This window comes from Dasypus novemcinctus, chromosome 7, assembly GCF_030445035.2.
Source record: "Dasypus novemcinctus isolate mDasNov1 chromosome 7, mDasNov1.1.hap2, whole genome shotgun sequence".
Lineage (NCBI taxonomy): Eukaryota > Metazoa > Chordata > Mammalia > Cingulata > Dasypodidae > Dasypus > Dasypus novemcinctus.
In genome coordinates, this window is record NC_080679.1 from 27,914,386 (window position 1) to 27,942,071 (window position 27,686).

At 45.4% G+C, this 27,686-nt stretch overlaps 1 protein-coding gene across 1 annotated transcript in view; it reads left to right on the top strand.

The window, feature by feature from the left end:
• The window catches only part of MARCHF4 (membrane associated ring-CH-type finger 4), a 109,177-nt gene that overhangs the window by 72,178 nt on the left and 9,313 nt on the right, over window positions 1-27,686 (top strand). The window contains exons 2-3 of the mRNA XM_004478685.3: window positions 15,938-16,093; window positions 19,996-20,188. Of these exons, the coding sequence (XP_004478742.2) occupies window positions 15,938-16,093; window positions 19,996-20,188 (349 nt within the window). The remainder of the gene's footprint in view (window positions 1-15,937; window positions 16,094-19,995; window positions 20,189-27,686) is intronic.

Here is a 27,686-nt window from a genome sequence, read left to right on the forward strand (position 1 = left end):
CAAACCCTGGGCCTCCTTGACCCATGTGGAGCTGGTCCATGCGCAATGCTGATGCGCATAAGGAGTGCCCTGCCATGCAGGGGTGTCCCCCATGTAGGGGAGCCCCACGTGCAAGGAGTGCGCCCATAAGGAGAGCCGCCCAGCAAGAAAGAAAGTGCAGCCTGCCCAGGAATGGCACCAAACACAGAGATAGCTGACACAACAAGATGACGCAACAAAAAGAAACACAGATTCCCGATGCTGCTGATAAGGATAGAGTGGTCACAGAAGAACACATAGCGAATGGACAGGGAGAGCAGACAACTGGGGGGCGGAGGAAAGGAAGGGGAGAGAAATAAATAAAAAAATATTAATAAATTAAAAAAAAGAAAAGAAAAAATGCATCACCTGGGAGCTGATGTGGCTCAAGCAGTTGAGCACCTTCTTCCCACATGGGAGGTCCTGGGTTCAAAAAAAAACGAGCAAACAGATGAAAAAACCAACTCAGAGGAGCCAGTGTGGCTTTGTGGTTGAGCTCCAGCTTCCCACATACAAGGTCCCAGGTTTACTCCTCAGCCCCTGTACCTCAAAAAAAAAAAAAAGTATGACCAAACTATTATTACTAACTATAGCCTATAACTTATATTTGGTGTATTTTCCCCCAACCCACCTGATTATTAACACCCTGTATTAGGATTATACCTTAGTTATAGTCCACGAGAACGTTCTCATATTTGTTCTGCTAACCACAGTCCGTCTTCCACCACTAGCTTCCCTATGTTATACAGCCCTGTGTTTTGTACAATCTATTCAAAGCGTACACACAGTGGGCCATGCCATCTTGATATCAGCTGACCTCTCTAGCTACCTCACAGACACATGAACAAGTCCAGCCAAGATCAGTAAAACCAGATCAGCGGAACTGTTCAGCCAACTTGTAGACGTGAAAAATAATAAGTGGTTATTAGTTTAAGCCACTAAGTTTTGTTGTGTCACAGATGCTTAGTTAGAAGCAGGAGCTGACTGACACAGCTAGTAAATGGCAGAGCCCAAAGCTGTCTGATCTCAAAGCTTGTACGTTGTCCATTCATCATGAAAGAATAGGAGAAAGCTGAAATTGCAGGAGAGAGAATATGGGTTAGATAAGAGAAGTTTTTAACCACAAAGTCTCTGAGTCACACAAGAGTACTACTGGGGAAGAGCGTGGGGGTTCCATACCTAGGTATTTTAAAGGGAGGTAGGAGATGGGCAGATATTCTGCTGACAGCTTCTTAAATGTGGGACTCAGCCCCAGGTACTTTGGTCTTACAGCTTCCCATTGCAGAGACTAAGCTACACTGAGACTCTTGACAAAAATAATCTGAGGCATTGCTGTCATCCATCGGTTCATTGGAGAAGGAAAAGCCTCAGTGGCACCTGGGCTAAGATTCTGTGGTTTCCAGTTGGCTAGGTGTCCACTGACTCTTTTTCATGGATGAGACCCTCCTTCAAGTTTGCCTCAATTACTTTGCTGCTCATTCTTGACGTACCTCAGCCCCAATTCTGCAGCCACCTCCTGCTCCTTCCCCAAATAGAAAGTAATTATGAAGGAAGTAACTGCCTGCATTTTCTGAGTCCTCTTTCTCTGGGTCACAGCTGAAGTACTGTTGACAATTGCTCTTGACGTGTGGAGAGAAGACAAGACCATTGGATATGGTGCAATAGAAGCAGGAACTGACCCACTCTGATGATGTGGATGTAAATTGGTATCATCTTTTTGGAGGTCAATTTGGCAACATGGATTGACAGCCTTTAATGTCCATATCCCTTGACTTAGTTATTCCTTTCGAGGACAGTCTTATAAGGAAATAATCATGGACCTGAACAAAGATCAGTGTCAAAGATGTTCTTCGCAGTGTTTCTTGTAATAAGGAAAACTTGGGAAAAAAAGTAAAATGTTCATCAATAAATACTATGATATGTCCATATGCAATTATTAAATTACTGTACTAAGTACCTTATTGAGTAATTACTAAGTAATTACTGCCACAATTCCTGGCACATGGTAGGTTCTCAACATTTGCTTCTTTCCCTCTCCCCTACCTTGGCTTCATTCCTGGCTTAATATTAAGTAATATTAACAGAAAAATAGTGAAACCCAAAATGACTTACTAAAATCGATTCATTAAAGTGGATAAGATATTGGCTATGTACACTATTCATTAAAAATGAGACTTCAGTTCTCAAATATCCCCTCAGTGGCCAAATAAGGATAACAAACAAAGAAACAAAAGAACTAAAATAACTATTGTCTTGAACCATGGGACATTTTTCATGACATAATGTAAACTGAAAACTATAAGTGAAAAATGCTTTAAAAAATGGCCCTGATTTGGGGGAAATTGTGTGTGTATGTATGTGTGTGTATATGTATGTGTGTGTATAGGGCTGTGGTTTTGTGGACACGTTTGATTTTTAACAAATCCAGATATGGCATTTTATTTTTGCCTCGGCCAAGTGGACACATGGCTGTTGTGGATATAGAAGGGAAATTTACTTTAACAGCCTAAGGGGCTGGTGAAGGTTTAGAAAAAAAGTGATTGAAATGATCAATGACATGAGAATAGAATCTAAAAATAGGACTTCTCAGTGGATGGATGATGGCTGAAGAGAAGATGAATAAAATTTTAAACAGTCGCGAAGTATAAAATGAGGAGAAACATGGACTTTGGTCGTCAGAACCCAAAACAAGATTGAAAATATCAAGTCTTGACCACATGCTTGACTGCTTTGTTGTCTGAACGGGGTCCAAGGCAAATTAAAGGAAGTAATATTTTATACACCACTCAGTAATTAAGTGAAATGCAGGCCTAAGAACCATGGCAAAAGCTGAGAATCCGAATGGGTTTGAGGAAGAGTGCCCCAGTCTGTGAGAGCCTCTGGGGCAGGAACTGTGGAAGCGCCATCTTGAGTTCTCCACAATGCCTGAGTTCTCCACAAAGATGCTTGTTGAGTGGCAACTAAAATGGGGAGTGCATGGACTATAGGGAAACAGGTCCATAGATGTTCCCCCAATTCTTGAATGTAGAGGCTTGGACTGGGCTTTGAGCATTGGCTTTGTCCTATATACTGGGCTTCAAACATGTATATGAAAGGGAAAACTGGGAGGCACTGGCGAGCAGCGAAGGCTCTGGAGTCCCATTTCCTGGTGTTATTTCTATACAGGAGAGAGTCCCATCGCTCAATGTTGGGGGAAGGCAGTCTGACCAGAGGCTGGGGGATGGGAAGAAGGACTTTTGAAGACCACCCCCCACACCAGCTCCAGACGGAAGGAGTAGAGAATTCTTTGAAACAAAAAGTATATTTGCCAAGATGACAGAAGCTGGGGCCCCTTGGAACAGCTTAGCAGAAGCCTGGAGTCAACAGCCCAGAGTTTCTCCACATGCCATCATAATTCAAAATTCTACTTAGCATGCTTCTTCTTGACAGGGAACTGGAGCCAAGATTTCAGGAATAGTACACTTCCTTGAGAGGTGTGAAAAGAACTGGGCTGAGTTTCCAGTTGACTCTGGAATGAGTATCACCTGGCAAGAAAAGGAGTGGCGGCATTCCCTCAGGGAGCTGGAACCGACATTGGAACTCTAAAAAATGGGCAGAAGACCTGTGATATTTTCCTGTTACAGTGTGGTCCCACTGTACCACCCCAGGAAAGGCCATGGCCTTCTATGGGTTTTAGGTTTTTCGGTCTAAATGGAATATAATTCAAATGAGGCTGATCATGAAGAAGAAATGCAAGTCCCATATAGAGAAAGAATTGAAAATAATTTAAATGTTTACTTCAGTCTCTATAAATTGGGCAGAGGAAATTTCAGAGCAAAATCTTTTTTTCCCTCTCCTGCTCCCCTTTTCTTGCTAAGATCTTTGTGTCGATCATTTTGGCCTCTCAGCCCTTTCACTTCTCTCTCCCTGTACTCCATCACAAGCCTTCAGTTGGCTCCACACACATGCCAGTTCATGGCCCTACTTAAAAAAGTGGAAGAGGGAAAAGGATTCTTGGCTACAACGCAACTTAATACCTATGCATTTGTTCTTCTCCCAGGAAGTGGGCGCCTGAGCCTGCGTGGGAAGAACGCTTGGGGGAAGCAAGGTTCTAAGTAAGAGACATGGAGGCAGCCAGATGAAGGCTGAGCTGGAGCATCTGTGTTGTTCTTCCCTCCCGTTGAAATAATGAGCAGTTAGAAGCCCCTGGAGATTCCTGGCCTGCATCACACTGTTATTACCTGTAGGCATTATCCAGACTACCAGGCAACAGAAGTACTCACAAGACAGGAAGGTGAGGTACTTGGTGATGCAATGGTGGACACCTCCCCACAGCGAGAGGCAGCATCCTCTGCTGCCCTCCTTTTTTTTTTTAAAGGACATGGACTCAGTAAGGAAACCAAGATTTGCACCTCAGCAATCTGCTTTCAAAGCTTGCACTCAGGGCTTGGCATGTGGCAATGGCTCAATAAGCTTTAGGTATTGCTATTTGTTATTTTTAAAGACTTATTTATATATCCCCTCCCCACCCCCATTGTCTGCTTTCTGTCCATTTGCTGTGTGTTCTTCTGTGTCTGCTTGCATTCTCATTAGGTGGCTGGGGGAACCGATCCTGGAACTTTCCGAAGTGGGAGAGAGGTGATCACTCTCTTACACCACCTCAACCCCCTGTTTTGCTATATTTTCCTATTTTCTCTCCTGTGTCTCTTGTTGTGTCATCTTGCTGTGCCAGCTCTCCATCTTGGCCAGCACTTCTGTGCGGAGCAGCATTCCTGCATGGGGAGGCACTCCGGCATGGGGCAGCATTCCCACGTGGGCCAGCTCCCCACACAGACCAGCTTGCTCTCACCAGCAGGCCCTGGGCATCAAACCCTGGACCTCCTATATAGTAGATGGGAACCCAACTGCTTGAGCCATATCTGTTTCCCTGCTATTTGTTTTTATATTTCTATGCACGAGTTTTAGAGCAATGGAAGGAGACAGGAGGTTTGCTAAGAAGTAGCTGGTCCAGGGCTTCACAAAATGAGTCAGAGCCAGCCTTTGCTCCAATAGACCAAGAATGGGTCTAAGTGGAATTAGAATCTCTGGGGGTGAAGCCTAGAAATTTGCATTTTCAATAAACTTCCTAGGTAATTCTTATGTATGCTCAATTCCGAGGAACTAAGGCCTGGACCTTAAACCCAAGAAGGTGGCAGAGCTGGGATAGGCATGCAGGAGAGCCCTTCTCTGTGCTTTGTAAGAGTCAGCCATACACACAGGGTTGATTTTAAGTGTCCACAGCAGGGATTGGGAACACTTGTGAAGTGTAACACCTTATCATAGCTCATTCACACTTGAAATATTTGTGGCATCCCCTAAGCACACTGAATGGCATATTAATTTTAGTGATGGGAAATCAATATTTGGAGAATTTCACCACAACCCCTTCAAGTAACGCCTCAAGTGTTTTGCAAAACTGAGGCTGGGTATCCCTCTTCCGGAATGTAGGGACCATGGAGAGCTGGCCCTAGGGGGCAATTAGGGGCTTGCACCTTGACTTGTCCGGTGACTTGTGTCTCTGGTGTGGCCTCATTTCTGGGAGAGATAGAGAACATGGTGACCTAGCATCCCTGGCATTTCAGCCTGCTGGCCTGGAACCTTGGAAGCAGGCCCAGCTGGCTGTATGCAAATTGCCCAATTCTGGTCAGTCAAGGTTTACCTAAATTATGTTTCCCTATTGAGCCAGGCAGAGGACTGAGGGCAGCTCAACCTTTAATTTTAGCTCTTTGGTAATGAAGGTGATGGTAATGATGAGTACACAGAAAGAGAGACAGTATAGTACACACGTAGGTCATCAGAAATACATATTTTATTATGAGCCTACACACAAACTACAACCTTCTTTCTTTCGGCCAGCCTTCCTATAGCCTGGTTTATTTATTATGCAGATCATGTTTGACTTCATAGAATTGAATGTTATTTAAATTCAATTATTGTGATGTTAAGTTCTTCCTTCTAGTACCATTTGAGTAGATTTAGAGGCAGTTAGAGTGAATAGGTACATTTGTCTCATACCAGTTAACTTATAGGGAGAAAAACACTGTAGGAATAAAATAATTGTTGTGAAAATGGGAAAACAAAAACGGTTCGGAGGGTTTGATTTGGGTCTGCATGTGTTTGTTTTCCTTATCTCTTTTGGATTCCTTTTTTTGAGTGGATGAGCAGGAAGGCTGGAAATTTTTCCAAGAAGATGGAGGCAGACTATGTGTGTGTGTGTGTGTTTGTGAAAGTAAGCCACTGGTATGAGAGTAGAGCTAGAAATAATTATGTGGTTAATTGGATTTAGTGTAGATAACTACAGCTCATTAAGGCTTTAAATCTTTTTTTTAAATTAGTAATAGAGTTCTTTCTTTTATAAATCAAATTATCTTGCAACAGTTCTTTATTTCATTCTGTCAGTGTGGATACCTTGTTAAGCCTCTTGAAGCAAAGGTTTGGCCTTGGTGCCATTGAAGAGGGTGAAAAGCCTGGACCAGGTCTGACTGTACAAGGGGCATGGTAAATGCCGTGGATGGGTGGCAGAGCCAAAAGGCTGAGTGAAGAGAACTCCAGCTAGAAAACACAGTGCTTCACTGTGTCACTGCCTGACACAATATGCAGAGAATTCAGAGTGGCTTGTCAGTATACAATAGTGGGTTCTAGGGCAGTGGAGGTCTTGGAAGGTCACCTTGCCAATCTGCCTGCCTCCCACAGATAAGAAGGGAAACTTGCTTTATCATCCTCTGAAGCAGTAAGACTCACATTTTCTCCTATTTATCTCTCCTCAGCAACTTTTGCTGGCGAGAAGGTCTTCATGATAGGTCATTTTTCTGATACCCAGAGACACTGATCTCTCCCAGGTCAGTATAATCAAGAAACCACTGCCTGGTATCCTGCAGGAAGAACACACTTGAGCCTTCTAGGTTCTTCCAGCTCCTTCCTTCCATTCATTGACTCCATTTGTACTCCCCCTTTGCCTCCTTCCTTCCCAACCCTTTCCATGAATTACTACAGTGACAAAAATATGTCTGTTGGCTTCATCTTAACAAATGTCACCTCCCCATCAAGGGTGGGAGGAGGTGAAGAGGGATGGAAGGGGAAGTAAAATGTACCCTTCCTGCCCACACCACATGAATGCCCACTGGCAATAGAGCCTGGAACCACGTTCAGAGGGGCAAAGGGGAAGCAAAATAGGACTTCTGCTTTTGTGTTCACATCATGAGGGGGGAGCAGGCTAGGTCCTCCCCCATGTCAGGGCTGAACACTAAGGGTTGGACGGGCGAGTCTGTGGAAGGCGGGAGAAGAGATGGAAGGCAGGTGACACTGGAGTGGGTGGAGATGATGTGGATAATCTGAGCAGCCTGATGGACAGAAGAAATGATTTCAGAGTCTTACTGTTTCATTTTCTTGAGCAATTAATGACCCATCTGAGTAGAGTCTTCCTCTGTAAAATGGGGGAAATAATTATTAACCCTGTTTGGTTATGGAAATAATAGGTGACATATATCTGTGAAGGTGTTTTGTAGAATTGTGAAACATTTATAGTGTTAGGATTATTAACAAGAAGAGAAGTTTACTTACAGAGAGGATGCAGAAGGAAAAAAATTTGATCAACATTTGAAGTAGGCAGGAAGGTGGACTTTGAGAGAAGGAAATCTATTTTAGCCCCTGTTATAACCCTATAAGTAGTAGTTAACATTTACTGAGATGTTACTATGTGTCACACATGGGACTAATATTCTCTTACTACCCCCTTCTGTTTCACAGATGAGCCTTTTTTTTTTTTTAATAGAAAGGGCCTCATCTGTCCACACATACTTTATTTCTCTCATCCAATCTCTCAAATTCTCCTGGTTGACTATTTTAGACCAATCCTCAGACCATCACCCCCAGTACTGTCTCCCCCATCTTCACTCTCAGCACATGATTTTGCTTGCTATTTCACCTAGAAAATAGGGGAAAAAATTAGAAAGAAAACTTGCTAAATCCAATGTCCAATTTTCAGTTCTCATTCAACTTTACCAATAAGTAGCAGTTGACACAGTTGCCTTTTCTTCTTTCTTGAAACACTTTTTCTTCTTTCTTGACTTTTGGACCATCATGTTCTCCTTCAAACTCACTGACCTGCCTTTCTGAGTCTCCTCTGCTGGTTCCCTCACATTTCCCAACCTCTGATAACTTAGCATCCTCCAGAGATCAGCTCTGATCAGCACACACTTCACTCACTCCTTTGGTGATTTCATCCAGCCTCATGGCTTTAATCATCATCTGTATGCTAGTGATTCCCAAATTTATATCTTGAGACCCTCTGCTATACTCCAGATCAATACATATTGTAGTACCTCTCAGATGTCTCCACTAATTAGCCGATAGGCTTCTCAAAGTTGACACATCCAAAACTGAGCTCTTGATCTTCCCTCCAAAATTTGCCCTTCCTCAGTCTTTCTCATCTCAATTAAAGACAACCTCATCATTACTCAGACCAAAACCTTAGCATCAATCTAGTCTTCTCTTTCTCTTACACACCACATTCAATGCATTAGCCTATCTTAATCTCTGTATCTTCAAAAGATTTCCAGAAACTGACCATTTCTCCATCTGCTTCCATCCTGGTCCAAACCACCATTATCGTTCACCTGGATTACTGCAACAGCCTCTTAACAGTCTCTGTTTCTGCCCATGTTTCCCTTCAGTCTGCTATCAATAGAGCAGCTAAAGCAATCTCATTAAACATGGTCAGATCATGCCACTCTTCTCTGCCTAAAACACTGATGACTTCCCATCTCATTCAGAGTAAATGACAGAGCTCTTAAAATAGCCTGTGAGCCTTGCCTGAACTGTCCCCCCATCCCCCACCACATTCTTAATCCCTGTGACTTCTCTGACCTCATCTCCTACTCCCCCTCCTCTCACTAACTCTGCCTCAGGCACGTTAGCCTGGTTGATGTTCCTAGAACATGCCAAACATGCCCCTGCCTCAGGACCTTTACACATGATGTTCCCTCTTCCTGCAAAGCTTGGCCCCCAGATATGCTCCTTAGGCCTTCACTCAAACATCCCACCCCTTGGTGAAGTCTTTCATAACCATCTATAATGAATTTAATTATGTCCCCAAAAAAGATATGTTGAAGTCCTAATCCCTAGTACCTCAGAATGTAACTTTATGTGAAAATGGTGTCCTGCTGACATAGTGAGTGGAGCTAAAATGATGTCATACTGGATTAGGGTGGGCCCTTCATCCAATATGACTTTTGTCCTTATAAGACGAGAACAAGAGATGTAGAGACACAGAGTAACAAAGAGCACATGACGATGGAGACAGAGCCAGGAATGATGCAGCTGCAAGCCAGGAAAAGCGCAGGGTGGCGGACTGCCACCAGAAGCCAGGAAGAGGCAAGGAAGGATTCCTGTCCTGGAACCTTCAGAGAGAACATGGCCCAGCCAGCACCTTGACTTTAGACTTCTAGCTTCCAGAACGGTGAGACAGTACATTTCTGTTGTGTTAAGCCGCCCAGCTGCGGAATTTGCTACAGCAACCCTAGGAAACTAAGGCACCATCCTATCAAGAACTTTAAACTACCCCCTACCTGGTACTCTATTTCTCTTTTTCCTGCATTATTTTTCTCCATAGCACGTAACAGCATCTTCGGTGCTTATAATTTACTTGTTTATCTTGTTTATTGTCTGTCTCCCCCACTAGAGAATTCTGGTCAGTGTCACTCAACTGCTGTATCCCTGTCATCTAGAACAGGGTCTGGAACATCCTAGATGAAGATTTAACTTCAAGGAGTGACAGAAGGAGGCACAGAGAGGCTAAGCCGCTTCTCCGGGATTGCCCAGTTTGTAAGGACCAGGGTGTAACTGGGTCTGTCTGCGATCAGAACCCAAGATCTTAATCACCATATTAATCTCAATAAAAGAAGATGGCCCTAGACTGCCCCCCCCCCCCAACGTGGGTGCTTCTCTTGGCTTCTCGATTCTGATCTCCCCCACCTGCAAACTGCAGCATGGACCATGGCTCTCTTTGTTCAGCCAGCTGAATTTCTTTCTTTCTGCTCCGCAGCAGGGATGCCTGGTGCCTGTGTGGGTGGAAGGGGAAGTCTTTGGCTCACCTGCAACTGCCATAGCAACCAGGTAACCTAAGGACTCCAGAAGTGAGTCCTTTGGATTGAAAGATGGAAAAAAAAAAAAAAAAATGAAGTGATCCCGAAATAAACAGAAGGAATTCTATGAATGGAGGAAATGGCTGGAGTCCCACGTCTGCAGCTTGCTGTGTCATTGGCAGAGCGGGAGGAACCCTGCTGTTCTCTTTCCCCACCCACAGGAGCTGCCACAGCCACAGGCTTACCTGGTCCGGCTCCTGCCTCTAACCTGACCCATTTAACCCATCCAAGAGGCCTGGGCTCTTCTGTTCAACATCCCCAGAGAAGGAGGACCCCCAAACACTCTCGGAGTCCCAGTGGTAACGCAGGGGTCAGTTCTGGGCTGGAAGCAGGAAATCTGTATTCTGATTCCTTATCCATCTCAGAAAGGCTGACATCCTTAGAAAGTTCCTCAGTCCTCAAGGCTCATTTGCCTTAAGGAGCTTGTTCTTTTCCTTCCCTGTTTGACCATTCTTAGAGAGATATAGGAGAACAAAATAGAGTGCTAGTAGGAAAAAAAGCTGTGAAATTAAAGTCTTCATAGAAATGTGAGTTAGAATTGTCGTATTTTAACCCAAGGAGTTTCTTGAGCCAGGAACTGTGCCAAGCACTTTGTATGTATGCATGATCTCCCTTTATCCTTACAACCACCCTTTGCAGGGCCTAGAGATACCGGCAACTGAAAGATGTGGAAACAGAACTTCAGAGAAGTTAAGAGACTCGCCCGAGTTTGCACAGCCAATAGTGATAAACTGGCTTTCAAATCCAAAGAGCCTGTTTCTGAAGACCACATACTTACCCATTCCCCCCCACTATGCCTAGGGGGAATCGAGGATTAGAGAAAATCCAATTTTTCATGCCTTAGTCATTCTCAGAGCAGTCACAGGGCCGCAAAGCTCTGAGCAGCTCATCGATGAAGTGTCTGTGCCCTTGGCATTTCATTAACCCCTTTGATCTGTGCAGTTTGCTGAGCTATGCAGACATGATCATCAGAATCCTTTAGACCCAAAGCCTGGAGGCCTGGGAGCTGGGCCAGCCGGGCTGTCCTTCCCACATTGCGGTGCCCACCTGATCAGTAAACACACCTTTACTGTGCACTGAGGACGCACCTCGTTCTAAGAGACATGCAGGAGCTGCCCCAACCCGGGAGGACTGTAGTTTGAGAATGACCAAACGACAAATTATAGATGATGCTGCAGGGAGAGGAGCCAGGTCTGTAGCCCAGCAGAGAACTGGTGGAGTGGGGTGGGCCTAGCTGGGCCATGAAGGGGTATACAGAGGAGGAGATGGACAAGAGACACTCAGACACAGACACAGCAGGGCCAGCAGGGCCCAGGGTGCAGAAGGGGAAGAAGCAGGGGCTGATGGCCGGAATACCTGCCCTGAAACTCTGGCCATGCTCTTGGCTGACTGCGTGGCCTTGACTTTGTTATTTAACCTTTCTCTTTAGGTAGGGGTCTCTCTTATATTGAGAGATCATTACTTGGGGACCAGGAGGGAGATTCCACCCCAGATTCATATTCCACTGTTTTAGCTTTCAACAGAGTTTACCACAAAGAGCATCGTCATTAAGTCTAAGCTGAATCCAGCGGGCTGCAGGCTAAATTCCACTTCTCTTGTTCTTGAAGATGTACAGGTCTGCCCAGTAGAAGGTGGTGAAGGGTCCAGATGAGGGCTTTTTAAAAGCCCATAAAAATAAGAAACAAAAAAGAAGGAAGGAAGGAAGGAAGGAAGGAAGGAAGGAAGGAAGGAAGGAAGGAAGGAAGGGTAGGAGGGTGGAGGGAGAGAGGAATGGAGGGGGAGGAAGAAAAGAAAGAAGGAAAGAAAGGAAAGGAAGGAAGGAGGGAAGGAAGGAAGGAAGGAAGGAAGGAAGCAAACACACACACACTAAATGAATAAATACATGCCCTAAATATTAAAGATTATGGCATGCCTCCCAGTTGTACATAGAAAAATATACTAAATCATAACTACAAAACTTGCATGAATGGCTAGAATCCTGATCACTTCCTTCATCAAAGTGAAGCTTGTCTAGCACTTTTGATGTCCTTGCTGAAACTGGTGGTGTCTGAAGCAAGTTCCAAGATAAAGTGTGTGTGGGGTTCCAGTTGAGCTAAACAAGGAGCCCAGGGCAAGCAGCCTCCCTCCTCCAGGACCCTTGAGGCAGGTCCGCCTCCCCATTTCTCCAGATAAGTTCACTGAGGCTCAGAGGGATCCAGGGAGCTCTCAGAGGGGTCCAGGGATTTGTTCTGCAGCGCAGGCAGAGCCCGGATGCAGAGCCCAGGTCGAGGTATCAGCTGAGCCCCAGGCAGTAGCTCTTCCTGCCCCATGTCCTGGCCGTTGCTTGCCAGCAAGGGCTGGAGCCTTCACTGTCACTTGTCACTCTTGCAGGGACTGGAAGTAATGTCTCTTACCTGATCGCCAATTTTACATGGCTGCTTAACAACCCGATTAATCAAACCCAGCACATCCTGTTGGAATTAATGAGCCCAGGAAATGCCGCCATGAATAATGAGGGCTTTTAGCACCCCCAGTCCCACCTCTCCCCATTCCACCCCCTCCCATTTCTTTTTTTCTCAGAGCTGCACAGCAGCAAGTCAATACCAAGGGACGTTAGGCCTTGATTGGTGAGTGCTCAGCTCTGCGGGTATCTCCTGAGTCTCCCATGACTCTCTCAGGTGCCACAACTGCTCACCTGAAGCCAGAGTCTGGCCAGGCCCTAGAGGAGCAAAACTGCTTGTCTATCAGATACATGCGCATTCAGCTGTCGAAGCTGAATGGAATGCCTAGCTGTAGCAAGCACTGTGCTGGGTGCCAGGGATGTGGAGATACATAAGACATTGGCCCTGTGTGGCTCACAGTGTGGTGACTCTCAGACGAATGAGGGACATGCTGTTATAACCAGGGGAGATGGGAAGGACCTGAAGGCCCACCCACGGGAGCCTATCAATCTTGGAAGAGCTGGGTGGGACCAGGGAGGGTTTCATGGGAGATGAGGCCCCTAAGCTGGGGCCTGAGCATTTGTGTCTCCCAGTTCATTCATTCCACAGATCTCGGAGTGCCAGGCCCCGAGTGAAGTGCCTGTGACTCTGGGGCAAACAAGACAGGTGTAGTTTCTGTTCTCCTGGAGTAGGCAGTTTCAGCCCTAGGCCTGGGGGCAGTGTAGGAATCCTGAAGACAGGAAATCTGAGCAGACACTGGATTTGGTTTTTCATTTACTCATTGTGAAAAGTTGTCAGGGCCTTCTGGGAGTAGGGCCAGGCATAGCGGGAGAAGATGAAGAGGTGAACAACACCTCATCCTGCCTTTCCCTGTTCCTCTGGGGATAGGAAGGCATACACCTAGATCCCTCAAATGCCATGGTGAGTGCCCTGGCAGAGAAACGCCCGAATCACTCAGCACAAGGAGCTCCAAGATCAAAGCTTTGTGCTCAGCCTGGAGAAGTCAGGGACGACTCCCTGTAGGAGATGACATGAGAACCATTGTGAAGAAAAAAGAGCAGTTTGACAGGTGGACCAGGTACAAAAGGACATTCTGGACCTCATCCAGGCCAAGGTGGGGTCTTTGAGTGAGAGTTGCTGACGTGGAAGGGAAAGGTGATTCTGTGCATCTCGGTAGGAAATGGCTGGTTCCACAGTCCACAGCAAGGAGCATGGTTGCGTGTGCAAATGGACAGCTGTAACTTACAGATCAGGAGCTCCTGTGCTTGCTTCTTCAAAGTTGGGAACAAGGTGTGGTTTCCTGAGGGGTGAAATCCCCACATCGTGATCAGGGACGTAGCTCAAGAGGCCATCTTCCAAACACACTAGCATGGGCCCTGGGAATTGGGGCTGTGCATGGCACCTCATGGAGAGGAGACCAAAGGGCCATATCAGAAATAAATGAGAGGGAACAGGGAAGCAAGAAGAGCAAGGGAGGGGGAGGCCATGGACAAGGTCATGGGGAACACAGATTGGGGGAGGTGGGTGACCCGAGTGCTGAAGTCTCTGGGAAAGTAAATGGAGGAGATGGGCGGATTGGAATTTAGCAAGCAAAAATGAGGGACCCTGAGCAGGGAGAGGGAAAAGTAAACAGACATGGGGAGAGAGGAAGAAAGAGGAGGGAAAAGGAAGAGCAGGTGAGGACCACGGAGGCCCTGTGGGGTCACCACATCAGGCTGGGCATGAAGCAGAAGGGTGGGCTTCAGCCAAGGTCACCTGACACGTGGAGGTCACGTGTCACTCTGGAGACTGAGCCCAACTCTTCTGTCCACTCACAGGGGCTTTGAATCCTGACACCATTCAGTTCAGCCAAGTGCTTCCCCGCCCTGCATCCAGCACCCCCGCACTGAGCCTCCAGCTACTCCCAGCCAGGCCCAAGGCTGGCTCAATGGGACCCAGGACAACTTCCACCTGGCCTCCTGGGTCCCTGGATCCAGGCCCAGTCCCCAGCCCCTAGGCCACTTTTCTCACTCTGGGATGCAGGGCTAGAGGCTTTACAGAGGGGACCTGAGTCTCTGTGTGCTGTCATCTAGGAACCTGCAAATCTCAAGACCAGCAGGTCCCACTAGGCCAAAACGACCTTCTCTATATAGCGTTAAAACCTGAGTTTATGATTAATATTTGACTATGGGAGATTTTACATAAAAAGTATGGCCTCCATCCTACATCTACAGTTGGTTGGAGCTGATGGTGGCTGTTTTCGTTTGCTAAATGTTGCCAATGCAATATACCAGAAATGAGTTGGCGTTTACAATGGGGACTTATGAGGTTAAAAGCATACTGTTCCAGGGCTGGGAAAAATGTCCAAATCAAGGCATCAGGTGAAGCTTTCTCCCTGAAGTTAGGCTGCTGGCGATCCTGGACTCCTGTCATGTGGCAAGGCACAATGGCAGCTCGGCCAGTCTCTGCCTTCGTGTCCTGGCTCACTTTCTCCCCCAGCTCAGCTGTGGGCAATCAGGCACATGGCAGGGTCCTCTCTCTTCTCTCCTCTGGACCTCATTGCCTTCAGCTTTGGGTGGCTCAGTCTGCGGCCCTTCTCTTTCCCAAGTTCATGATTTCAACTCCTGGAGTCTCCTTGGCATCTCTGTGGCTTTTATTCTGTGCCTGTGGTTTTTTATCCCTCCCTTTATAAAGGACTTCAGTAAGAGGATTAAGACCCACCCAGGGTCATGCCCTCCTGAAGGGATCTAATCAAAAGGAAGGTCCCTTAACCAAATCTAATAGAAGGTCCCATTACAATAGGTTTACAAGCACAGGAATGGATTGGCTTTAAGAACAAGATTTTCTGGGATCCACCCAGCCTCAAACTGTCACAGTGGCTGACCCCTTGAACCTGGATGACAGCTCTCTACTTCACTCCAGATGCCACTTGCCTGGCTCTGAGAGCATTTGAGTTTTGGCTTAGCCTTTAAAGAGAAGCCCATTCAGGCCGATACCCCCTTTGGACCGCAGAAAGCTTCCATAGAAGTCAACCTACTTCTTTTCACAGAAACCCGAGGACTTGGGCAGTGCAGGAAATATTTCCCTGCCTCTTTAAGAGCAGCGGGGGCGGGAGAGGGGGCTCTCAGAACCGTTAGTTGAGTTGACTTAAGTTGCTTGGTTCACATGGTGGACTCTGGAACCCAGGTCTTCTTCTGGGGAATCTGGTGTTCTCTCTTGATAAAGCCTGTGGCCTGGATGTGGGTGGCATGGTTTGTCCTACAGGGTGTCCAAACCAACTCTCCAGCAACCAAACAATGTTCATCCACCCAGCAGACTCCAGGGCTCCAGCCTCACTGCCCTCTCCCTCTTTCCCTGTAGGGGGAGCTGCTGAGCCCTTGCCGCTGCGATGGGTCGGTCAAGTGCACGCACCAGCCCTGCCTCATCAAGTGGATCAGCGAGCGGGGCTGCTGGAGCTGTGAGCTGTGCTACTACAAGTACCACGTCATTGCCATAAGCACAAAGAATCCTCTGCAGGTACACCCTGGGGGCTGCCTGGTACACGCGTGGGGACTGCCTATCCCCCCACGCCCTGCTTTCCCTTAGAAGAATTATTTACTTTAGATTCAGGGCAGTTTGGAGAAAACAAGAACCTCCCATGGCGTGCAGGCAAGGAAGGGACGAAGACGCTCTTTACTTTTCTCTTACACATTGGCAAGGAGAGAAGAAAAAGGAAGGGCAAAGAGAAATGCATATATAGAGAAAGAAACATGGAGAATCAGATGGAGAGAGATTAAATGAGCTAGTGCATACATGAGTGAATGAATGAGTGACCAGAGAGTAGAAGAGAGTAGGACATGGGAAAAAGACAGAGGGTGGGAGGAATGTGGAGAAGGACCGCGGTAAAGGGAAGGGCTGGAAAAAAAGGCCTATGGAGAGGAAACTCAAGGCTGCTTCTCAAACTTTAATGGGCATGCCATTCACGTGGGATCTTTTCAAAGTACAGATTCCAATTCAGTCGGACTAGGATGGACTTGAGATTCTACCTTTCTAACAAGATATCCAGTTTTGCTGCTTCTGCTGGCCCATAGACACACTTTGAGTGTCAAGGGACAGAGAGAAACATGAAGAAGAGACAGAAGACGGAGGCAGAGGGAGGCCAAAGAAGGTGCAGATAGGAAGATCGTGGAGGGGAGAGACTTTGCAAAGGCTGCTGTTAGGGGTCAAGGGCAGGGAGAGCCAGCGCTGGAGGTGGGGTGTCTGTCAGCAGATTCAGACGGGGTTGGGCCTGAGGAATTTAGGGCACCCTCTGTGTCCCCACTCCCACCCTGCCCTGACATCCTTCATTCCTCGAGGAGCTGGTAGACCCTGTGCTCCCTTCATAATCCCCCCAAGCCAAACAGCTCTTCCAGCGAGGCAAACACACATACAGAGAGCAATTTGCTTCTGAAAATATCACCACATATGCGTGAGCAACCCATTAGGCTGTCACATGATTGATTAGCCAGTACACAGTGAGGATGGAACCTTTGCCCCCTAGTATAGTTGTGTCTCCCCTCCTCTGTGGGGATAGGGGTGGGGGACAGGAGCCAAGTGAGCCTTCAAGTCCAGGAGAGCCTGGTAATTTGGTGGGGATGGTGGGGTGGGGTTTTTGCACAGAAGGGCAGCTGAAACTGCTGGAGCCACAACGTCCAGGATGTTTTATTTCAGACATTCTACATGGGGCATTCCTAGGAATAAGTGTGTCTGAGGGTGTGGGTGCACAGGGCAAGGGGGGTGTTTCTAGAAAGTGGCATTAAAAGTCCCAGGCACCTCAGCCATCTTGACGGCCGACCAAAGGATTAGCCTAAGAGGTGCCTCCCTCTGCTGCTGGTTCCAGAATTGGGCACCTGACTCCTTGCTTGATGCACCTTCCAGCTACCAGGGATGAAATAGCCAGTCTCTGTGCTTTTCTTCCTCTGTCTCTGCATTCACTGGGACTGCAGAACAGGTAGGGGACAGGGAAGTCTGATGCTCAGGCCTTGCTACTAGAATGGGAATCTTGCTTGGAAGGATATTCTGGGTGTCCACCAGGCCCTTCTCCCCTTCCCAGCCTTTCTTTGAGATTCCAGGGCCCTCTTGCTCTCTGCTTTCTCCTTACAGTTCTCCTCCCACCTCTTATGGAGCCTCACGTGGGGCAGATAGGGGCTAAGAGTCTCGTCCATAGCACACCTGTCTTGTTCACTCTTCATTTTGCTTCTTATTATGGTCAGGAGCCCTGTTCAGTTTCAGAAGGTGGCTGGGGGTTGGTGGGAAGAGACTTTTGGGGCTAAAGGGGCATTTCTGGGCCTCCGTATTGGGAATTTGTTAAGCCCGGAGGAACAGGAAGAGGTGAGGTGATCAGTGCCTCAATGGTAAAAATAAAAAGCTCATCAGAAGCCCTCTTTAGGACAGTGGGGCAGGTCCAGAAAAAGCATCTGATGTATATGAGAGAAGTCCACAAGATCAGGCCATACTCTGGAAAATTCCCTTGTTCTATGTAACTTTAGGCTGGTGGAAGGAGTGGAAAATTGAAAGGCACAATTACCTGTAATGGGATGCTATCTGTATAATTAAATGGACAGGCAGATGTACATCTAGACTAGCAATTGAAATGTTTTCCAGTGGTTACAATTTCTCAGGGGCCACAGGTCAGTCCTGTTTGAGCCAGAATCAGTGCTTCCATCTGGGCCACTGAGCATAGAGGGACGGGCTTCCTGTCGGCAGATGGAAGCCAGTCAGCCTTTCCTCAGAATTCAGGCTGGAATGCCTTCTCCGAGGAGTGCTCTTTGCGGGTATTAAGAAAGCCCTCCAATCAGGAGGTTGTCATTAGCCCTCTGCATAAACCCTTCAATAGCATCACATTTACTCTTAAGACAAAGTCAAAATGCTGTGTATACTTTACAAGACTCTGCATGGTCTCTGCCACTTACCTTTCCTGCTGTCTCACCCCAGCCTAACATTAGCTCTCTCGACTCCATCTACTCTGGCTTTGCCCCAAGTTTTCTACACACCATGCTCCTCCCACGCACACACCCCAGGACCTCTGCACATGCTGTTCCCTATGTGTGGAACACTCTTTCCTCCTTGCTTTACCTAGTCAATGCCTCATCCTTCAAATCTCAGCTCAGGCATCACTTCCTCCTATCACAGTCTCTCCCAGTGCTATGCACCTCCCTTTCTAACCCCTGACGAATTGCAGTAGTAAATAATTATTTGGTCCTCTGTGTTCCTTACTAGACTAAAGGTTCATGAGGACAGATATCTCATTGGTTTTTGCTTACTGCTTATCTCCATTACTAGCAAAATGCCTTGCACATAGAGAATACTCTGTACATATTTGTTGTGTGAGGACACAAAAAAACCTCAAACTAGAATCCAGCTCCAGGCTCTGTTAGGCCTGGGCTGCCTAGCTTAGCCACGGAATCATAGAATTTCAGAGTTGAAACTTACCCATACCCCAGCCTTCAACCCATCCATCAATACTGCTCTTAATACAATGCAGTCACAATTTTTTAAAAGTAAAATCAGAGTACATATACATTCAGAAATTATAAAGTATTATTCTTATCCCTCTCCCACATCCTGTGTCTTCTCATTTATTGAACTGGTAATTTCTAGCACGTATATTGAATGACAGACCATGTGTAATAGAAAATAAGGAAAAGAAAGGCCTGTGCCCTCTGTACCTATTAGATGAAAATAGCATTGCTCTGAAAAGATTATTCTGAGGCTGTGGAATATCATTTACATTAGCTGTGCATTTCAATTTTCCCCTCCCATTTCCCAGTATCATAATCAAGTGTAAAGGTCTTCTTTCCCAGCCTTGCCTGCCCACAACCCCTCCATATAATGACTTTTTTTCCCAAGTCCAGTTAAAAGGATTTATTAGGAAAGCTTGCTGAGATATGGAAGAGAAGGATGGAAATCCGAGATTTGGTGTGGGCTCCTCTAGGCAGAGAAAGTGAGCTCTGCCTTGTGTGGTTACCTTTTAAGCTAGTAATTATTCCTTCCCCGTGCTAATGCTAAGGGAAGGTACCCCAGCTGTTACTGGCTATCCCACCAATGATGAGGGCCAATGGTGAGGCCTGTTTGGAATATTTGGGGCCAAGGGGAGGTCCCAGAAAGAGAAACTGGGACCTTGAAGTTAAACTCAAGGTCTAAGTGGGGTCTGGCAGCCATGTTGTCTGTCGGCCATGTTGCATACAATAACTTTTGATCACTCAGTGTGATATAAGTTTCCTCCCCAACAACGATACAATGTAAAACTCAGAAACTTGCAAAAATATCCATTGTATTACATGTTGGAAAGCCCTGGATTAAACCTTAAACCAGAGGTAAGAGGGTGGGGTAGCAGAAGGAACAGGGATGCAAATGGGATGGAAATGGGCAACCACTAACCTGCCATTCCCTCTCCCCAGTGGCAGGCCATCTCTCTGACGGTCATTGAGAAGGTTCAGATTGCAGCCGCCATCTTGGGTTCCCTCTTCCTTATCGCCAGCATCTCTTGGCTTATCTGGTCGACCTTCAGTCCCTCGGCAAAATGGCAGCGCCAAGACCTCCTCTTCCAGATCTGCTATGGCATGTATGGCTTCATGGACGTGGTGTGTATAGGTGGGTCTGGGTGCTTGTCTCAATGGGAAGTGGGGAGCTACGTGCTTAGTGAGCTGGACAGATCCCTCAGGATTGCTTCCTCTGAGAGGCTAAAGCAGAGACTACACCAGACTTGAAGAATATGAAATCAGGAGGACTCAGCCACTTAGATTTGAGGGATGGTAGCAAGTAGAGAGAGGTAAGGCAGAGAAGGAAGATCTAAACCTTTCCCAAGCAAATCTGTCTTGCCTAGTTGAAGATAGGGATAAAGAGGCTTGCCTCTAAGCAGATTTCAGAAATGTCAGATGGTTAGTCTTTCTGCCTCAAGCAAGATGTAGACAGTTTCTTCTCTGTTGTCTATCCTAAGGCTGCCAAGCCATAACAAGGTATGCCTACCCCTTTAATTCCATTTTCTTCATTGCAAAATGCCCAGAAACAGGCATAATGATCCCTACTCTTGCCCCTATCCCCTAGCTTTCCATAAGCCTATTCCATGCTAAAGATTTCTCTAGTACAGAGGTTTTAAAACTGTGTGGAGTCTTGGAGTTCCATACAAAGTTTCAGGAATGTGGGATGTGTTATAGACAGGCTCTGAATCCTCACTGTTACTTCACCTTAAGATTCTGTACATTTTTCTATTTATATATACTTTTCCAGGTAAGATTTTGTTTAAAAGACTTCAGTGTTTTAGACAAAAGTTGGAAACCCACTACTTTAATTCCTGCTTCTTCCCTTACCCTATTTCCCAAATCTGTGTTCCTCCTGTCTTCTACCATGTTAGGCTTGTTCGTGGAGGGCTGTTTTTTTGTTTTTGTTTTTTTCTTCCAGAATGTCAATTCTAAAGGCTTGGACTAAGTAGCTGAGATATAGAGAATGGCCTTGATTTTCTCTGAATGAAACAAAGCAAGGCTTAAGCACAGGTTATGCATCTTAACCTGGAATTCTCAGTGTATGTCCTAGACCACAGCACTGACAGCACTGGACTTTCACAGTTGTCTTCTCTGGAAATGAGTTTACATATTGTCTTTGTTTCCTAGGCTGCTAAAAGCAGATACCATGAAATGGGTTGGCTTATAGTTTTGAGGCTAAGAAAAATATCCAAAACAAAGCATCATCAGGGCAATGCTTTCTTCCCAAAGACTGGCTGCCAGTGATCCTTGGCTCCTCTGCCATATGGGAAGGCACATGGTAGCATCTGCTGCTCTTTCCCACCTCTTCCGTGTTTTGTTGCTTTCAACTTCTGGCTTCTGTGCTTTCTCTCTCTCTCTCTATTCATTCCATTTTAAAGGACTCCAGTAAGAGGATTAAGACCCATCCTGAATGAGGTGGGTCACACCTTAATTGAAAAAGCCTCATCAAAAGGTCCTACTTACAGTGAATTCATACCCACAGGTGTGGATTAAATTTAAGAACATGCCTTTCTGGGGATACACATAGCCTCAAACTACCACACATATTATATCAACTATGTTGGCAGGAAAATATTAGCTAGAGTTTGACTGAAATGATGTTGATGTGAATTTCTTTAGGGTCCTTTAATATTAGGAATGAGAGAGGTTTGTTACTCATATATTAGTAACAGCAACCAGAAATCAGGAATGTGAACTTGCCTAAGCCATCTTGTTGCTGCTCCTTGCTAGCTAACCGAATATATCACTGCTGAGTCCATGAACCTTTTAAATTTTGACACCCAGGTAGTGGGAGAAATAGACTGCTTAGGTGTGGAGGGCTGTGAAGAGAAAAGGCTGTGAATTGAGAAAAATTTGACATTGAGACATCCTAATTTACTTTCCTCTGTCACCACACTCCCTTCCTACACCTGCTGAAACCTGGGCTATTGATGCCAAAATCCAGTTGTGTCTCCATATGGAGGTATATGGCTTTGGCACAGAGTGGGGATGTAATAGAGGACCTTCCTATTTGGGCCCCTCCAGCTGCCCTTCATTCTTTTTCAGCCGGGCTTTTGATCAGTCCATGATGTGCCCTTCTGTGAGATATGTTTCCTGTTATAATTTGTATTAGCCAGCATTGGCCACAATAACAAATAACTCCAACATCTATGTGCCATACAACAACATTTATTTCCATTCAGAGGTTTTTGAGATGACTGTGACTCTGCTGGTCTTGGCTAGGTGTAGCTTCTGGCTGTGGGTTGGGTTCAGGTCTGTTTTAAATCTCTCTTCTTGCTGGGGTCCCAGGCTAAAGGAGCAGGAACTGCTGGCATATGCTCTTCTCCTAGCAGAGTACAGGAGCACAAGCGTGCTGGTGAAAAACAAAAACAAAAAAACTTGCAATGCCTCTCAAAGCTTCTGCTCAGAATTGGCAAAATGTCCCTTCTGCCCACAGTCCATTGGCCAACACAAGTCACACAGAAGCCCAAATTCAATGGGGCTCAGGGACAGGGAAGTATACTCCTCCAAACCAGAGTGGAGGAGCCAAAGAGGGGAGCATATTATTTGCAGAAAATTAATATTATCTACCACTCATGTCTTTCTTGATTTGAAGACTGAGAGAATTGAACATAGAGGAGAATACGCAATCAACCAGTACAACCTACTGGCTTTGTAGTTGAGAGAACTGGGGCCCAGAGAAGAAAAGTGATCTGCTCAGGATAGCTCTGCTTGAGTGGCCGAGCTGGGATTAGAAGCAAGGTCTCCTGACTCGCAGTCCATTAACCCTCTTGCATCAGATGTAAGGAATTATCTCTAGATGCCACCTGGGACAGCGTGTACCTGGGCCCACTTCCAGTTGTCTCTGAGTCACCCAGCACCCTGCTCTGGCCTGCCTGCTGCTCTTGTCAGTCCCACCATAAAGGTGTGTTTTTTTCTTTGCTGCTGCTTAACATGGCTTTTATTTTTGAGAACTCAGCAGAACACCCACCAAAGAAAAACAGTAAGGTACCTCTCCTTTCTTTCTTCCTATCTTGGATCCTCTCTATCTTCCCACCTGCCCCCAAGCTCACTTCTGTCTCTAATTCTTTGTCTTCATATATACTTGTGGCATTCAGATCCTCAGTTACTGGGTAAAGCTGTGTGGGTTGAATATTGACAGTTTTCACATTGTTTTCCTTTATCTCCTACTTTTAGGAAACCATAATTTCACAGGATGCAAAACCATACCGTGAACTATCCACTCTGCTCTGACAAGACAGGGACCACTTCGACAGAGTCATTGTATGGGAGGGGAATGCAAAGGGACCCTATTTGCTTCCGGTACCATACAAATATGGTCAGATATATTTACATTTAGAGTATTTCCCCTTTAAGGAATTCAGGCTACTGTATATATATTTGATGATAGAATGAGCTTCTTCAGTTTCATAGAATGCCCTATTTTTCAGATTGTGAAATGAAGAACCTGAAGGATTTGTCTTAGGCAATTCAGGCAGCAGAGAAGGCTCTCAGACCAATGTTTCTAGAAGAAGCTGTCTGAGAGAAAAGGCTAGGGGACAAAAAAGGGGGAGCAGTACATGACCTAGAGAGTAGAGTGGGGAGTGAAGGGCAGTAGCTGGATCTACAAACAGATTCTTGTGGTGGTTGGAATCAGTAGTGGTTTTTAGGGTGAAATTCAAATATTAGTCACTTCTCCTCCTTTGCAGTGTTCTGGCTAATAGAGGAAAAAACATATGGCACTGACACACATGAGCATAAAAGTGTCTATAATTTTTAGAGGCTCTCTGGAGAGAGAAACAGGTGGAGTCTACAGTGCCCACAAAGGGTTGCTTCGTTTTATGCTCAACTAATCAACTCATGGTACTAGCAGAGACCATGCTTGGCACTGGATTCATGTAGAGGAGTGTAGGATGGGAGCCCCATGGGGCCTGCCATCTGGCAGGTCAGGCCAACCTCCCAGGGAGTCCCTGCAGTGCCCCATATCCTAGCCCACAGCTGGTCTTTCAACCCCAAACAATAGCTCAGGTGTAAGGAGGTGAGATCTACAATATGGGTCTAGGGTTGATCTTGGCATAGTTTCCAGGGTCCCTGTAAAAGTCATGATCTTGAGGGTATCTGGCCAGTTCTGACAAGGGGTGACTGATGGAGGTAGGAAAGGGGAAGGATCTCTAGCTGTAATGATCAAGTTCTGTAGGCAGCTGGATAGTAAGGTTTGGAGACAGATTTGGAGGTCAACAATAAGAGGTGGTTGAAACCATGGGTTTTAATGAGATAAACTAGGAGGAGTGTTCAAAGAATAGGTGACTAAGGACAGAGGCTGGAGGAATATTAAACATTTAATGAGTGGATGGAAGCAGAGAATGAGGAAAAACAGGGCAGACTGAGTCACAAAACCCAAAGGCAAGAGTTCTCTGTGATTCTGTCATTCCAAGTGCTGCCACCAGGGTCATATGAGATTGGATCTGGAACTGCCTGGTCCATGGCAGGTGTCCAGTGAGAGACAATGGTGCTACATAATGATCTAGGATTACAGACTGCTCAGCTTCTTATAAACCTTGCAACCTTGAGTGATTTGCATAACCTCTCCATACCTCTGTTTCCTCATCTGTGAAATGGGAAGATAATACCACCCTTGAAGGGCTGTCGAGAGGATTGACTAAGATGGCTGTGTACAGGAGTGGGTGCTCATAAATGTTAGTGACTGATGTCAAGGCACTTGGTCAGGGTAGAGTCCCCTTTTGGGAAGCAGTCAACGAAGTTTTGCCAAAACTTGAAATTGAATCTGTCCACAGCCTGATCCTGAATCCTCACATAATTAAGAGTTGCCTGTTATTTGGAGCAGTGCCTTTGCTTGAAGGTGCTTGGTTCCCTCACCTATGTCCCCTCAACGAGAAGGTCTGCTTACATCTAATGTCCTCATTCCACCTGCTTCCTTTGTTGTCAAGTCTAATGATGCTGTCCAGCACAAGAGAGAAGCAGACAGTCTCCCAGCAAACAAATGGGTCATTCTCTGCTCCAGTGGGTCAAGTTATTAGGATTTAACAAGAGCAAATTAATTAAGGTCTTTGGCACCAAAAGACATTTTTTTTTACTCCACGAGGCTTGGCCATCAAAAAGACAACTCTACCAAAATGAGGACAATATCCTTATCATGTTTTTTAAAAATTTTGAATAAAAGGAGTCCAGGGAAGGGAAAAAGAAGAATGTGTCAGAGATTGCTTCAAAGCTTAAAAACAATGGAAAATGATAACTATCAAAACTATAAGAACTTTTCGTTAATGCTTCCTCTGTTTGTTGGTCACTGAGGTCATTTCCAGTGATTTCGAGATACCTGGTCCCTGTCTTCTGAGATAGAGATTCAAGTCTGGCTTGATAGCAAGTGGGTGGGGGCAGGGATGGTAGGGTTGTAAAAACATTTTTTTCCCTCCAAACATAATTTTAATGTACATTATCTAAAAAATAGACATATACCACAATCTCCTTTCCTTTCTTCCCTCCTTTCCTTTTGGCTTGAAATGACTTCAATTTTCAAACCTTTCCATTCTCTGAGTAGGAGACTTTGAAACATGGGGGAGCAGTCTGGTGTATTAGATGAGACAAGGAAGTATAAGATCTAGGTCTGGGGACAAGATTAGCCACTATGACCTCTGTGACTACACAGACTAACCTCTATGACCTTGGGCAAGTCACTTCCTTTCTCTGCACCTCAGTTTCCTCACCTATAAAATGAGAAGCTCTAAGTTCCTTCCAGGTCTGAGATTCCAGGATTTTGATGCTACTTTCATTGAGAGAAGATGTCATAGCTCTCAGAGTTTGAGAGTTATGGCTGGGGAGATTCCCAATAATGTCGGGCATCTCTGGCCAAGCCAAATAACTGATAGGAGAAGCACCAAGTAGGTAAACGGACAAGATGAACTTCAGTGCTCTGGTATCTGTATGTGACTTACCCAATTTTGGAGATTAACTGTTATCTTATATCCCTCTCACCTACTTTGTCACCTCCTAGGGCTTCCTAGTGCTTGAGTGCCTCCACACAATTGAGCTGTTGTATGCTCAGGGGATGGATGTGACTGGTCTAGAAGGAGACATGCCAAGTGAGCATTTCAATGGAGACCATTTGGGAGGCAATTTACTTATTCCAGTTGTGCTGACAGGTCTCAGAATATTTTAGGAACACCTCTGTCTACAGTGCCTGAGTCTTTGGAATAGACTCAGGAGTGGCATTCCCATCCTTTGATGGTGGGTTTGTGGCTAGAAATAGTCCCGAAGTGGTAAATAAGGTGGATGCTCAGGCCAGCTAATACACATGGAACACCATCATCAAGCCACAAGTGGCTTTTCTCTTGTGGTTCCAAACCTAGAGCTGAAAGTATGTTAGGGCAACCCCAACTGCCATAAAAAAAATATTTTAAAAAGGCCCTCAAATTTCAGTGGTTTAACTCAATAGAAGTCCCTGATCAGTGGGAGCTTCTCTTCCAACAGTGATTCAGCGACCTAAGCACCTTCCAACTTGTGCCTCCACAAAACCATTGGGCCTTTGAGTGTTCTGCCTCTAGCTGGTAGAAGATGAAAGACACCATGGATAAGATACCCCCCACAACTTTTTTCTTCAATATCCGTTTCTTAAAGTTTGGCTTCATTCATGCCCATGTTCAGTACTATTCACCTGGCCCCTTCTAGGTGTAAAGGGCTGAATAATGTAATTCCTACAACAACTCTGTACTACTGACAGGGAGTGTGAATTTTTGGTGGATGGTTAGCCATCTGTGTTCCCAGAAGAAGGCTTATCCCAACAAGGAACTTTGGAATTTTCAAAAATACCAAAGATTAGGATAACCTGATAGGAGAAAATATCTCAGTTCTCAAGGGAATGCTTTTTAAAATATAAAACTCTCTTAGGCCATGAAAGTTTGGACTTGTTTGCTTAAATAAACTAATCTTATGATATTATAATAACTCCATTAATATGAAATCAGGTGATATTTACAATCATGATAACATAAAATAATTAATGGTTAATAATAATGTACAAGGTACTGTGCAAAGAGCTTCATTTGCATTATTTTATTTAATTCCTACAACCCTTTGATGTCATTAATATTATAATGCCCATTTTCCAAATGCCAGATGAGAAAAATGAGGCTAAATCAGTTTAGCTAAATGTTAAATCACCCAAAGCCATGCAATGAGAATTCAGTTCTTTCTAAGCTCAAAGCCCACATTCCTAACCATTCTGTTATAACAGCAAAATACATATAAAAACACAAACTGCACAAGACATTTTTTATGAATTCAAATAGAAATTCCATATATATATGTGTGTGTATGTATGTGTGTGTACATTTCAGTTCTCAGACCTCCGTGTAATTGTCACTGCAGTATTGGGTTATAAAAGACAATTACCTGTTTCAGAAGAACCTGGAACTATGTCCCCCTTCATGTACAAACTGGTCCTTGGGCAAGACATTTAACCTCTCTGAGCTCAGTTTCCTGTTCTGTAAAATGCAGATAATATCATTTACCTTATAGGGTTTCTGTGAGAAGTAGAGATTATATTTTCAAAGGCTTTTTAGATGGACAATACATAGTAAGCATTCAATAAATATTGGCTATTGTCATCATCACCA